General features: G+C 52.1%; 1 protein-coding gene across 1 annotated transcript in view; it reads right to left on the bottom strand.

Annotated features, from left to right (window-relative positions):
* Positions 1–1,699: 1,699 nt before the first annotated feature.
* C2H14orf132 (chromosome 2 C14orf132 homolog) overlaps positions 1,700–14,982 on the bottom strand; it is a 56,176-nt gene continuing 42,893 nt past the window's right edge. Inside the window, exon 2 of the mRNA XM_030883455.2 lies at positions 1,700–9,097. Within this exon, the coding sequence (XP_030739315.1) occupies positions 8,873–9,097 (225 nt within the window). The 3' untranslated portion in view covers positions 1,700–8,872. The remainder of the gene's footprint in view (positions 9,098–14,982) is intronic.

Raw genomic sequence — 14,982 nt, 5'->3', positions numbered from 1 at the left:
AAGTGATTTATGAGAACAGGACGGTTGTGAGGTTTACAAGCGGGCGGGCAAGGGAGTGCCGCCTTGAGAACTTCGTGGGCTACAGTTTTATAATCGAAGGAAAAGTGGGGAGGAGAAGACAACCTTCGTCCTCATTTTTTTTGTTTGTTTGTTTTGCGGTACGCGGGCCTCTCACTGTTGCTGCCTCTCCTGCCGCGGAGCACAGGCTCCGGACGCACAGGCTCAGCGGCCATGGCTCACGGGCCCAGCCGATCTGCGGCATGTGGGATTTTCCCGGACCGGGGCACGAACCCGTGTCCCCTGCATCGGCAGGCGGACTCTCAACCGCTGCGCCACCAGGGAAGCCCTTCTTCCTCGTTCTTGAGTAGATGTCATGCTTCCATGATCAGTTCCTCCTCCACGTTGGTGGGTGGGGGGGAGTTTTCTGGGCCCCTATATGGTCAGACTGGGACTGTCGTGGCACAATGGAAATGAGCAAAAAGGCGGTAACACATACTAAAATACGGTAAATCATACGGTTTCAGTATAATGTCACCTTTTCCTTATATTTTTGTTTTTCGTGTGCGCAGAGAAGCGTGTCCTAGGAATCATTAACTTACTGACCTCCCCGGGCAGGATGTGGGTCTCCTGCCACCACTGCTTTATTGTTTTGGGGGCAAGTCTCATGCTTCTGTTGCATGGTGTTGTTGCTAAGCAAGCCTGCTTGGTTTTGTGGTTTAGCAAACCTGCTTTCTTGAGTGATCATTAACTCACAGGGATCTCCCATACTTTTTCCTTTACTTATGATCCTTTAGTGGGATGAACTGTTTAATCACCTGCTTTGTCCCTTTATTCTGTCCCTATCAGAAGGAGCACAAGAATGGAGGGAACGCTGGCACCAAGCCTCACCGAGGTGAGTCCACAGCAACCTTTAGACAAAGCACAGCTTGGAGTCAGACACAAAGGAGTTAACGTTTTCTTTTCTTTTTTTAATTATCATAATAGAACATGACGACAACAGCAACAGTGCCATGAGTCAAAGGGACATGATTCCACATGGCCATATTTTTACATCCATTAAGGTTAGAGATTTTGAATCAAAAGAGTATGTTGAAACCCTACGTTAAGAAATAGCCTCATGCAGCTCGATAACAAAATATCAAACAACCCAAACCAAAAATGGGCAGAAGCCCTAAATGGACATTTCTCCAGAGAAGATATACAGACTGCCAACAAACACACGAAAGGATGCTCAACATCACTAATCATTAGAGAAATGCAAATCAAAACCACAATGAGGTATCATCTCACACCGGTCAGAATGGCCACCATCAAAAAATCTACAAACAATAAATGCTGCAGAGGGTGTGGAGAAAAGGGAGCCCTCTTGCACTGTTGGTGGGAATGTAAATTGATACAGCCACTGTGGAGAACAGTATGGAGGTTACTTAAAAAATTACAAATAGAACTACCATACGACCCCGCAATCCCACTCCTGGGCATATATACCCTGAGCAAACCATAATTCAAAAAGTCATGTGCCAATATGTTCACTGCAGCTCTATTTACAATAGCCAGGACATGGAAGCAACCTAAGTGTCCATCAACAGATGAATGGATAAAGAAGATGTGGCACACATATATAATGGAATATTACTCAGCCATAAAAAGAAACGAAATTGAGTTATTTGTAGTGAGGTGGATGGACCTAGAGTGTGTCATACAGAGTGAAGTAAGTCAGAAAGAGAAAAACAAATACCGTATGCTAACACATATATATGGAATCTAAGGAAAAAAAATGTCATGAAGAACCTAGGGGTAAGACGGGAATAAAGACACAGACCTACTAGAGAATGGACTTGAGGATATGGGGAGGGGGAAGGGGAAGCTGTGACAAAGCGAGAGAGTGGCATGGACATATATACACTACCAAACGTAAGGTAGATAGCTAGTGGGAAGCAGCCGCATAGCGCAGGGAGATCAGTTCAGTGCTTTGTGACCGCCTGGAGGGGTGGGATAGGGAGGGTGGGAGGGAGGGAGACGCAAGCGGGAAGAGATATGGGGACATATGTATATGTATAACTGATTCACTTTGTTATAAAGCAGAATCTAACACACCGTTGTAAAGCAATTATACTCCAATAAAGATGTAAAAAAAAAAAAAGACATAGCCTTTTCACTGTAGTAAAAGTTAGTGACCTCATCGCGAAAACTGGGGTCTTCAGTAGCAAAGGACTACATGAATAGTTAAAATACCTTTTTATTAAGAAAACTGCTTGCACTTACAAGTTGAATATGCAAACGTTAGTAAGACACAGAAACATTTCTGATTCTCTGGGCATGAAGAATTGGCATCTGGACTGCAGCTAGTTACAAGAATAAGGTTTAAAACTTTAAATAGTAGAAAGTTTAAATAGTAGAAAGAGTGCTAGTATGCTTTCAACTGGGAGAAATAGGGCGGGAAAAGGTCAGAACAGGAGATGTAGATTTGCCCAAAGGCTGTGAACCAGCTCCCCTACCTCCACCCTATCTAAGATTTTCCCCAAGAAGCACCTCTCAGATATATTGTTGAGGAGCCAGGTCCCTCAAGGTCCCAGAGATCCACAGTTACTGGGTGGGAGGACGTGGGACAAGTTCATCCCCACTGTCACATCCACTTCGTACGGTTCTCCATCCAGGGCGACTCCCCATGAAAGCCCAAGACGATGGAAAGGGAGAGGACTTGGATTTCCAAACAACTTGCTAGATTCCAGGTCACTGCCCTTGGCTGGAATTATTTGAACTTGAGGCAGCAACCGTGTTCACTTCTGTAGCTCAGGAGACTTTTATTAAATGACTCACAAACGGGGAAAGGTGAAGATTTGGAAGATACCCATAGTTTTGGAGTCAGAGACGGCACAGCCTAAACCTGGGTTTCCCAACCTCGGCATTTGGGGGATGGACGGCATTTGGGGGATGGACGGCATTTGGGGGATGGATGGCATTTGGGGGATGGATGATTCTTTGTCCTGGGGGCTCTTCAGCAGCATCCCTGGCTTCTATCTACTAGATGCCAGCAGAACACATCCCTCCAGTTCATGAAAACCAAAACTGTCTTCAGACATTGCCAAAGGTGCCCTGGGGGACAAAGTCACCCCCAGTTGAGAACAACAGTCCTAGTGGTTCAGAAACTTCATTGGTAGATGCCCTGGGCTCAAGACCCCGCTCTCCTGCTCACCCAAACAGGACCTGGCAACTCTCCCGAAACTCTCGGAGACTCAGTTTCCTGGAGGAAAGTGTAAAAGTTTGGAAGCTCCCTTCCTGCCAGCTTACAGAGCCTAGGTCACAACCGTCTGGATTGCTGGGACAATGCTTTGAACTCTAAATGCAGTGATTCTCTGGTTCATTAGACACTGGGGGAGAGACAGCTGCTGAGACTGATGCTGGGGCCACTGGTGCTGCTCAACCATGTGGAGAGGGCTCGGTGGGGAGGGAAGGCTCTGGTTCCCCCAGTAGCTGTGGCACCCAAATTCCTGCAAAGGTGACTCGTACATCTGTCAGGATTTATTCCCAAGGCAGCACGGGTCTCAAACCTCCTCCTGGGAATGCAGGAAGTCAGCTTGCACAAGGACCCGGGAGCAGACGATGGACCTCATCAAACAGCTGGTTGGACAGGTCTGGGCAGGTGCAAGTGCACGATGGTCAAAAGGCAGGTGCCCCCCACATCCCGGAACTGTGCAGCCCAACCAACCCCTCCAAGGGCTTGCTCTGCTTTTATTCTCTATCTTGACAAAAAAAAAAAAAGTATGACTTTTTACCAAGACTCAGAACAAGCCATGCAGACTTTTCCAAAATTTACATAGTCCTTTTCAGGTACTTTTGACAATTCCATGGCACTCCTGATAGTTGCTGTTTTCTCACTCTGGAGGGAACTTTCCTACCTTTAATCACCATGGTTTGCACTGTTTTGTCCCCTGTCTACCCCCAGCCTCCCATCCCAAAAAAAAAGAAGGAAAGAAAATGCTCAACGTCTGATCTCAGAAGTGACTCGCTGGGGACACCTGGCCACCACTGGATTCTGATGACCTGGGTTTCTTGGAGTGGCTTATTTTTCTGCTTGGAGATTACAGACTCCACCCCTGTGGGCTCTCAGTGCCCAGCCACCCGGCCTCCCCTCCATCCCTATCATGACCTTCTTACCACATGACTGAGGTCAGGGCCCTGTGGAGCAGGTGAGGCAGGAGAGGTGGGCCCGGCAAACACGGGACATTCAGGTTCCAGCTGCTCCCTTGGGCCAGAAGCACAGCTCCTTGGGCGTCTCCATCAGGGCAGCCCAACCCACCCAGGACTTGCTCTGAAGGGGGCCAGATGACAACCGGCAGAGAACATGATGCCTGTCCCAAGGCTGGGACTGGCAATCCGGGGCCCTGCTGTGTTCCCCAGTGAAGGCACAGCGCCCTGGGCCAGGCATCCGTCCGGGGATCTGTCAGCTCTCCACTAATCTATGATGTGGCCGCAGCTGACCTCCCGAAAGTTACGGTCCTGATTAGATGCTCTCTAAAGCCTCTTGCTGCTGTGAGGTTCTGCAACTGATAAATACCCGGGCAGTGCTGCCCGCCCCTTTCTAGGACGTACACTCAAAATCCCTTCTCCAGGACCAGAACAGCCGAGCCTCAGAGGCTCATCCTGGGCTGGTCCATCCCAGAGGGCTCATCGTGGAGGGTGCAGATGCAGGGAGACCGAGACGCAAGGCGACCGCCCAGCCTGCAGAGCCAGCAGATCTGGGTCTGAGTCACAGCTCCTCAGCGATGGAGTCTCAGGTACACAGCCTGGCCTCAGCTTTCTCAACAGAAAAATGGGACAGTAATTACCGTGCACCTCTCTGTACCCTCACTCCTGTCCCCGAGGGGTGATTTGAGAAGCAAATGAGATACATCAGCACACAGCACAAGGAAGGTGTGTAATGACAGCAATAATCATTGTTAACAATATCACGACTAATAATGAGGGAAGGTCAAGTTCCTGCAGAAGGAGAGGACCGTTTGTCTGGAAGGACTCGGGCAGCAGTGTCGATGGCAGCCAAGTGTCTCCAGTCTCCAGGGAGGGATTCCGACAGATGCTAGTGGGTTGGCGGGCAGCGAGTCCCGTTCAGAACAAGCTGGAAAATGGCCTGTTGTCTCTCGAGGCCAGTGGTACTAGCCTGTCCTCCCTGCTTTTCTCCCTCAGATTCCGGGGGACCCCTGAAAGGAAGTATGAGCATCTTTCTCCGGGGGGCAGACGGGGTCAAGGGAGTCTCATTTGCCTCTTAATCCCATGGAAAGGGCAGGAAAGACAGAGCAGGGGCCGGCGGTTGACTCTCCCAAGGCCTATAGGAGGCGGAATCCCCTTAGGACATGCCCGGCTAAAGTGTCCCCTGGCCTGGCCTCTCCTCCAAAGCTCCAAGGACTGCAACTCATGACCTCATAAAGCAAGTGCTGGTCTGTGCGGTGAAGCGCAAACACACACAGGTGTGCGACACCCACAGCTGGCAGAGGGGAAATGCAGAAGCACGCAGAGGCGCATATTCCAGCAATGGTAGGACCCCTTCTCTGAGGAACAGCTACTGAAGAGGCAACTCCTCCTTCCGCAGCACGGACCCATCAAGCCAGGGTGGGCTCAGGGGCCAGCCTCACATGGGAGAAGCCAGAACGGGAGCCCCAGGCTGGGGTCCGAGAGAGGAGCGGCCATCCCCAGCTGCTCGGGAGAGCCCTGGGGCTCCGCGGAAGACCTGAGTCTGGGCTGGGTCCCAGCCTGCAGCATAGACCATCCCATGACTCTCATCAGTTCTGGCTGCGTGAGCCTCACTCCTCGTGTGGGTCCCTCTGTGGGGCTCCGGGTCTGGGTCAGGGCCTTCTTCATGGGTCCCGAGAAAGCTGGTCTCTGGGAACTTCTCTGGCCATGCAGAGAGACTTGAGTTCAACTTAAAGGGGGGGGTGCAGGCAACAGGGACCCCCCCCCAGAGCCTGGGCAGAGAAGGGGGGATGAACGTGCCCCATTCCAAGGATGGTCAGAGACTTCAACCTGCAGAGGCCACGTCATGACGTGGGAGCTCGGGAAACGGCCTCTGGAGACTCAGGGCCTGGTTTAAATGTGCCCTGGAGGCGTCGCCCAGCCACTGAAGGCAGCATGGCGTTGTTCCAGAAAGAGTCCGGCTTTAAGCCTCACTTTCCTGCCGTGTGGCCGCGGGCAAGTGATTCCGCTCCTCGGGGCTTCTGGTCCTTTAACTGTGTGTTGGAGCAGTGATGCTCTAAGGTAAGCGTAGGGGTTATATCTGTGCCTGTGAATCTGGCACAAGGCTTGGACACAAGACTCAAGCGATGATGTCAGATCTCTTGGCCTTTACTTAACATCAAAGACAGAACCCCAACTGCAGCACGAGGGAAGGGGCAGTGCACTCTGGCTAGAAATCTAACACGCACATCGATCCCTGCTGCTATCTGAGTGAAGGGAAAAAAAATTCACAGGAGATGGAGATGGGGTGATCCTGGGCAAGTCACTGTGATCCGTACGATGCACGGTTTAGACAAGGAGCTCTTTAAAGCTCTTGACCATCTATGGCCCTGACACTGAAAAGAAAGACCTGGAAGTTGAATTTAACTGCCAGCATGTCAGTTTTCATGTCAGGGAAAACAAAACCTTCAGAGGGGAGACCTCTGTGCCCAGAAATGCCCAGCGAACACAGGGCCCACCAGGGCTGCCCTGGGAGGCTGGCGGTCTCCTTAGAGCTAAAAGCCAACATTTCCTCTCTTCCCCACTCCTCCCCCTGTTATCAAACATAGAACCTTCTCTCCCATAGCCATCCCCACAGGCCATCTGAGAACGGGGAGCTGCCACCTGCCTCTTACAGGGCTGCAGGCTCCCTGGGGATGTGGGGTCAGAAGACAAAGAATCAGGGTATTGGGGCTGGACGGCCCCCATGAAGACACCTTGTCTCCCCACCCTGGCTCTGGAGTCCCCCCCTTGGGTTCCCTCATAAAGCCGCGTGTCTAAGAAAGACCTTGCTCACGGGGCAGATGCCAGGCCTTGATGGACAGGAGTTTGCTGGAGAAGCAGCTGGAATGATGTGCTCACAACGGCCGCCATCCAGCCCCGCCTCCAGGCTGGTCCTGCCTCCAGACAGCAGGGCGCGCTCAGCGATTCCAGAAGGAGTCCAGGCCAAAGGTACCACAGCCCTTCTCCCGCTCCGCAAAGGTCACGCCAGCTCTCTGTGCTCACGACCTCCACTTGAACTGAAGCACTTGTGGATGGACACCAGGCGGCAGTGACAGATGCGGCCAATAAGGGCTGGCGGCCGGCGCTGTCTGCAGCGTGGGCCGGTAATCCTGTTATCATGGCAGCTCGGTGCCAACCTCCCACAGACGAGTGGCTGCCTCTGGACAATTAAGGTGTCCCTTTGCCTATCAAAAACACTCATTTCTCCTGAGACCACAGTGACAAACTCAGCCTTTTTGCAATTGCCCCCGAGTATGCATGAGGGCTTCTGTACCGGTCTTCTAAGTCTCTCAACCACAGAGGAGGAGTTTATGCCTCTATTTTCTTCTGTACAGAGCAGGGAGGAAGAAGAAAGCCACTCCTGGCTTGCAGGCAAGCAAGCCCGTGTCTGAGCTTGTCCCACTCGGGGGCACAGGGAGAGCTGTTTCAGGAAGGGGGGCACTGCGCCATGAAGACAAGTGAGCCCTTTCCTATACTGATCCCCCCAGCACGTGGGTGCACCCAAAGGCCAGCAGCGCTCTGGCCCTGATGAGGGGCTCCCAGGTTTGCCAGCCCCCCAGCCGCTGCCATTTAAGCTTGTAAGGGAACTGACTCAGGCAGAGCATACTTACACCTGCAAGAGTGCATGGGAGCCAAACCAAGGGTACAGTGTGGGTGTCTAACTCCCTGCCCACCCTGCACACAGCTTCCAGACCCTCTGGACATTCTGCCCAGGGCAGCTGAGAAGGCAGGAATCTGCTCAAGACAGTGCTTAGATGGGGCAGAGACAGCCCAGAACTGATGGGCAGGAAATGTCCCTCCTGCTCTGACCCCTGCCCTTTACATGCCCTGGGACCACAGGCAAATCACGTCCCTCTCCCTCCCACCCGCCAATCGATGAGGTACACCCACCTCATCCCTAAAATTCCGTGATTTCTCAGAGAGGAAAGAGCATCTTCAGTGAGTGATCTAAAGAGTTAACTGCCTGGCAGATCTAATTTTTAAAGTCACCTTCTCCTCTTTCCACAAAGAAGAGAAAGTCCATCCAGCAGATAAAAACCACCATCACTGCCACCCCTGAAATCCACGTCACCAGGAATCCCCCAACCTTGGGTTTCATAAGGGGCCAGGTGTCTGGTAACAAAGACGCCATTTCCAAGTCAAATGAGGAACGTTCTATGACCCTTCAAGTGACCACCACCAATATTCCGAGGGGCTGACTGGGAAACCAGATTGGGGTGGCAACACTCAAGTCCTGAGGGCTGCCCTTGCCCTCAGGTAAGCTGGCAGAAAAACGAGACACAGAAGTGATTATTCAGTGCCAGCAAAGGATCATCCAACCATGTCTGTATTTTAAACTGACTGGCTGCTCCCTCTGGTCTCGTGTTCGTGGAATGCAGTTTCAAGAATTCCCCAATCTACTCCTCGAAGGCTCTGCCCCGGCGTGCCTCCGGGGGCTGGAAGCCCAGGCTCCCATATTTTCTGGATCAGCTGGACCACAGCCTGGAGTATCTGAAATCAGGGCCACTTGGGGAAATCCCAGACGCATGGTGACTCCCCTTGGAGAGACCGCGCACCTGGTCAGCACTCCTGGTTCTAGAACGCGGGCGCAGCCAAAGGCCAACAGCGACAGTGCCCCGCTGTGAGCCCGGCGCAGGGGGGGCCGTCCCGGAGCTCCCGCGGCTCAGAAGGTGAAGGCATACACCACCCCCACGACGACAATGTTCCCCAGCGTCGCTATGATGGCGATCCAGAGCAAGACGGCATCGTTGGACGACCTTGGCGGCTCCTCTGGCTGACCTTGGCCGTTGGAGGCCGCGTGCACGTTGGTGGAGGAGTTAAAGAGGGAGTACTCGGTGCTGAAGTCCTCGTTGGGCGAGTCCATGAAGGCGCCTCCCATCATGGGCAGCTGAGAAGAAGGAGAGAGAGAATTAACCAGAGCCCTCGGGAGCTGGGAGGCTGCCCGCAGAGGGGCAGCTGCCTGGTCAAGCAGGCCCCTCTAAGATACAGCACCGAACTGGGCTTTGCTTTGGGTCTTTTAAATAAATGACAGTGCATATTTTCATCTAGAAAAATTAGCATTCACAGCAACCTTCTGAGGCAGACACTCACGCCCACTTTGCAGATGAAGAGGTTAAGGCCCCGAGCAGCTCAGCAGACTATCTCAAGGCTAGTTGGCAACTCACTGGGACTTACAGACCCTCCCTCTCTAAATGCCAGGCCCTCCATGACAGCACACATCGTCAAATGTCTTTATTCTTCTAATTGTAAAAGTAATATCGGCTCAGCACAGAACATTAAGAAAATACAAAAGAGGAGGAAAAGAAAGAGAATCATAATCTCACGACTTTGGGATAATCACTGTTCACATCTTCCTTTCTAATCTTTTTCTGTGTGTGTGTGTGTGGTGTGTGTGTGTGAGAGAGAGAGAGAGAGAGAGAGAAGTTTTAAACATGTGGCTTTATATTCCTGTATTTAAAAGCCTATCAAGGGCTTCCCTGGTGGCGCAGTGGTTGGGGGTCCGCCTGCCGATGCAGGGGGCGCGGGTTCGTGCCCCGGTCCAGGAGGATCGCCCGTGAGCCGTGGCCGCTGGGCCTGCGCGTCTGGAGCCTGTGCTCCGCAGCGGGAGAGGCTGCAGCAGTGAGAGGCCCGCGTACTGCAAAAAAAAGCCTACCAAGATACAGTTTCACAGTTGTATAATATTCTGTCATAAACACAAGCCATAATTTAACCGTTCCTCTAGAATTGGAGATTTAGGAATGTTGATGCTTTCCTATTATAAACAATGTACTGGTAAACATCCTTGTACATACGTTTGGGTACGCATACATGCTTGCACTGCATTTTTTTTTAATATCAGTTGCTTACCTTTATTTTATATTTTTTATTATTTTATTTATTTTATTTTTGGCTGAGTTGGGCCTTCGTTGCTGCACGCGGGCTTTCTCTGGTTGTGGCGAGCGGGGGCTACTCTTCTTTGCGGTGTGCGGGCTTCGCATTGTGGTGGCTTCTCTTGTTGCGGAGCATGGGCTCTAGGCGCGCGGGCTTCAGTAGTTGTGGCACATGGGCTCAGCAGTTGTGGCGCACGGGCTTAGTTGCTCCATGGCATGTGGGATCTTCCTGGACCAGGGGTCGAACCCATGTCTCCCGCATTGGCAGGCGGATTCTTAACCACTGCGCCACCAGGGAAGCCCTGCATGTGCATTTTTATTTATTAGGCAGTCCCAGATACAGAGCTTCCCAGTCAGCGGGTATGATGCTTCAGAGCTTCTAATGAACAGGGACAAACTCCCCAGAAGAGTGACTAATTCCCAAGGCCTTGCTTTGCTGTACAAGAAGCGGCTGGTTTGCACTCCAGGGATCAGGGCTTCCTCTTTGCGTTTGTAAAGCCCCTTATTCCTGAGACTCAGGTGTGTGGGTAGGGGTGAGTTGGGCTGCTCAAAGGGAGGGCCTGGACCTGGATGCAGTCCAGAAGACCAATGTCCAGGCCATCCAGGCCCTTCCAGACCCGTCCAGAGGCTGACACGACTTAAGCCCCAGGGTTGGCTCTGTCAAGTGTGAGGCCCACAATAAACGTGTTTTTTTAATGGTACATGAACGAACGAGCACTGAACAGTTAAGCCTTCCTTCAATACACGTTTATTGAGCTACTACTGCTACTACCAGCATGGAGGCCCAGCTATGGTCATGGAATGTGCTAGAGATTTTAAAATAGTCTTATTTAATCATTCAACTATCCTGCTGGAGCATACCACGGTACCCCCACTTCAGATGGGTAAGCAAAGGTCAAGGCCACTGTACTCGTCTGTGCTGGAGTCAGGGCTGAGAGTCGGGTGTGTCCCACTGTGGAGCCAGGGTGCTTCCCGTTCTGCCCACAGCCTCTCCGACTCCCAGGTCAGACTCAATACTGGGCCCCGGAGATGTACCAATCACTACCCCCAGGGGCCACGCTCCAGCCGGGCACATGTGCACTGCCCTGGGGGGTGGTGGGAGCAGAGTGGGGTCCACCTCACACAGCCGCCCGTCTGACTTGTATTAGGGATGATTAATTAGGGGCCTCAGTCCTAGACTCTGCAGACAGTGGTGAGCCAGACAGGTGAGGGCCACGCTCCAGGTGGGGATGAGAGCAAGGAAGGAGAAGGAGGGAGAAAGAGGGGAGGGAGGGAAGGAAGGAGTAAAAAAGAAAGAATATCTGAAAGGAACACGAACCATCAGAGAATTCAGAGAGGCTACTTCCAGGCAGCTCCACGTGTGGCCTGCTCTGACTCTCAATGGCCTCTTTTTAAAGGACGCCCATGACTGTGTCAATGGGTGCTTCCGAGCACCTGCTTGGGCTGAGAAGGGCAGCCTTTGACAGACTCGTGCTGAGAGGAGCTTGGCATTTCCCCAGTAACACAGCTTGGTCCTATAGTTCGGTGGGGACCTGGCAGTTGTCAATCTGGGGCTGTAATAACAGGAAGAGGCCAACAGGGGGCGCTGAGGATAGGCCACGTGCAGATCCTCGATGGGGCCGCTGGTTACAGGGGTGAGCTCACTTTGTGAGACTTCATCCAGGGCTGCATTTATATATGCGTCCTTCTTATATGTGTATTATAGTAAACAGTATATTAACATATTTAGTATATCTTAAAGAGATATGATGACAAACACAAATGAGAATGACAATTAACATATATTCTATTAAAAATACAATTGAAAGTTTAAATAGGAGAACTGTGACCTCCTTTTGTCCCCCAGCTGGTGATGCAGATGAGATGGGTTACAGCTGAATCGGGCACATCCGTCCTAAGGGGGCAGCAGAGGCAGCGATGCTCTGGCCTGCAGGGAGGGGCCCGAGCTTTCCCATTAAACCTACTCATCCTTCGAACCCCAGCCAATGGTCCTGTCCACTATAGCCTCCCCTCCCAAGTACCCCCAAGACCACATCCTTCCCTTGGGGGCACCCACCCCAAGATGCAGTTCCCATCTGCGTCCCCCAGTGGCCGGGAAGCTCTGAGGGGGGAGCAGATGAGTTGATTCTCATCGTGGAACTCCTAGAGCCTTGCCCAGGTCGGGAGCACAGTCGTGCCTGAGAAATCCCTGTTGAGTGACGGGTGAATGACACCCACCCTCAACTTGGACCAACAACACTGTTGGCTGATTCTGCCTCTCCGGCAGCCCCCCACTGACCCCACCCCTACCTGGCGGGTACCCTTTCCTCCTGCTGCCCTGAGATGGTACCACGCTTCTCTCGGGGAAATCGGCAGAACCTTCATCTGACCCACCCATGGCGAAAGCATCACTCAGGTGAGCTCATGGAGACTATATGCCAGAGAGTGGGGATCAGGCCAGACAGGAAGCTGCCCTTCTCCCTCCCCTGCGGGTTCTACAGCCCCCTCCCCTGGCGCCCCTGCTGCACTCCCCCTGCCCGGAATTAATCCCATGCCCGTTGTCCTCTGCCCAGCGACCCGCCTCAGCCTCTCCTCCTTCCCCAAGGGCCCTGGGTTTTTGGACAGATGCCTCGACTCCGCTCTCCATCCTGTTGAGGTCTCTGGACGTAAGCCTGCGCATCTTCCCTCTCCTCTCTTCGGGACACGTGTGGGCTCGATGAGCATTTTCATCCAATTCACGGGGGGGAGAAAAAGGGGGCACTGGACAGAGCCTTTGGTGGGGGGAGGAGAGAGCAGCCCCCAGGCTGACACAGCCCTGCTGCCTACCTGCGCGGGGGCAGCTGCCCTTCCCTTGCGCCCCCTCCTGCTCTCTGCTTCCCTGTGGGTAGGTAACGCCCTGTGTTAGTTTCCTGTAGCTGCTATAATAAATCGCCACGAACTCAGTGGCTTCAAATGACACACATTCGTTACCTTACCGCTCTGGAGCTCAGATGTCTGACTGCGCTCATTATATTGGGCTCCCTTGGATCGTCTCCCATCCCAAGATCCTACACCTTCATCACGTCTGCAAGGTCTCTGGCCACGTAAGGTGACAACCGCAGGCTCGGTTAACTGGAGGTAGGTCTCCCACCACACAGGGAACTCTTGAAGGCAAAGCCATGGCCCCCTCATCTCATGCTCCCTCAACCCCATTTGTAACACAGAAAGAGTGACAAGTACAACCGTGTGGAATTAATGAACTTGAAACCAGCAGACAGCGCCCCCCCCCATCGGCTGCACTTCATACACCCGCTCTCAGAGCTCCCCGGCGATGAGACAGCTCATTCTCCACGCTGAGCCCCTCTCTGCCCTGCACCTCATTGACGGACAGCTCAGCACTGCCAGAGGTCGCAGCCGGTGGCATCTGATTCTGCCGCCTCAGAGTGTGAGGGGTGGAGTGGGTTCTACTGTCAGAAAGACTCGGGGAGTGAATCCTGCTTCATTACAGAGAGTACAGCCAAGCGAATTTAACCAACCGGCTTCCGTTTCCTTCCCTGTAAGTAATGAAGATGATACAGTGGAACCAGCAGGATTCTCGCAAGGAGGGAATCAGATCATATATGATAAATAAAACGTGGCACCAGTCGCTCAGTCATTCCTAACGTTCTTTCCTCTTGTTCGTGTAGTAATTCAAAACCGAGAGACGTGCCCCTCTTATCCAATTGCTTAAGCTAAAGTGACGGAATCGGGAACCTGCCATTTCCAGTTGTGTGCTTTTGTGAAATCAATTAATCAGATACTCATCTGCATACAGGCGGCCCTCCACTCCCACCAAGTTCTGCTGAGTTCAGCCAGCACTGTCGCTCAATCCAACTCCTCAGCTGTGTTGGTTTTGATGTTTTTTCCTTTGTAAAACAGATTCTACTTCAAAGTGCCGGGTTACACATGAAAATAACTTTACACAGCAAAATCCCACGAATAGAAAACCAAAAAAGGTCAGCCTCAATTCTGCCATTTGGAAGTTGGGAAGATTTGATCAGAAACTGACTCATGGTAAGAACGAAGGAATGATGGCTGAAGTCACTTCAGAAGCAGGTGATGGCAGAAGCCTCTGGAAGGTCTTTCCGAAAGGCCCTCCAGCCGGCCAGGTCTAATTTTAAGCCATTTTTGGAAATGACCTCCGGGTGTCATGCCCTTACTGAGATGAGCAACTGGGCCTTCTCAACCCCGTGGGCAGGTGTAGTCACTGGCTTGGATGAGGTTAAGGCTCAGAGATTTGAGGGTGATGATTCCTAACTTCAAACGCTCAGAGGTCCACCATGCAGAAAAGAGTGTGACCCGAGGAGGCAGAACAAGAGAGGAAGTCTCCTCTGGCTCAGTTAGACATTAACAATCAGAAGGACACAGGGTGGGGGGACTCGTCTCCTCATAAGAGATGATCTTGTCAAGATCACAAAAACTCTGGTTGGCTTGTTGAAGAGGGGATACCAGGACAGAGTGTCAAGGTCAATGGCCAGTGTTCAAGGTCAATGTTACCTCTACAAGCCTCCTGACTACAGCTGCCAGGAAGGCAGGGACCTTCCCTCTTTCCCACAGTATCCCCGAGCCTAGAAGAGAGCCAACACTCAAAACACACTTGGTGAATGAATGAATTCTTGAACCATCGGCCAAGAATCCTGAGGGCGAGCTGAGATTTGGGCCCGGAGCCAACACTTCCTTTCTGTGGGACCGAGACCCACTTCTTCACCTGAGGCTCAGGTGTTTCATTTAAAAATGGGGAAAATAATACAGACTGCTTCAGAGAAGAAGGGAGATGCTGGGAGACGCTTACACTACATAAAAAACGCTTTCTGGGGAGAAAAGCGAGTCACAAAATAAACTCAGTTGCCATCCCTGAAATTAAAAACACGCCTAACAGTAACATTATATATTATGCGTGGGTCCA

Source organism: Globicephala melas, chromosome 2 (assembly GCF_963455315.2).
Source record: "Globicephala melas chromosome 2, mGloMel1.2, whole genome shotgun sequence".
NCBI classification, from domain to species: Eukaryota; Metazoa; Chordata; class Mammalia; order Artiodactyla; family Delphinidae; genus Globicephala; species Globicephala melas.
The sequence above is the reverse complement of the archived record's forward strand: the minus strand, read 5'-3'. Positions and strand labels throughout refer to the sequence as shown.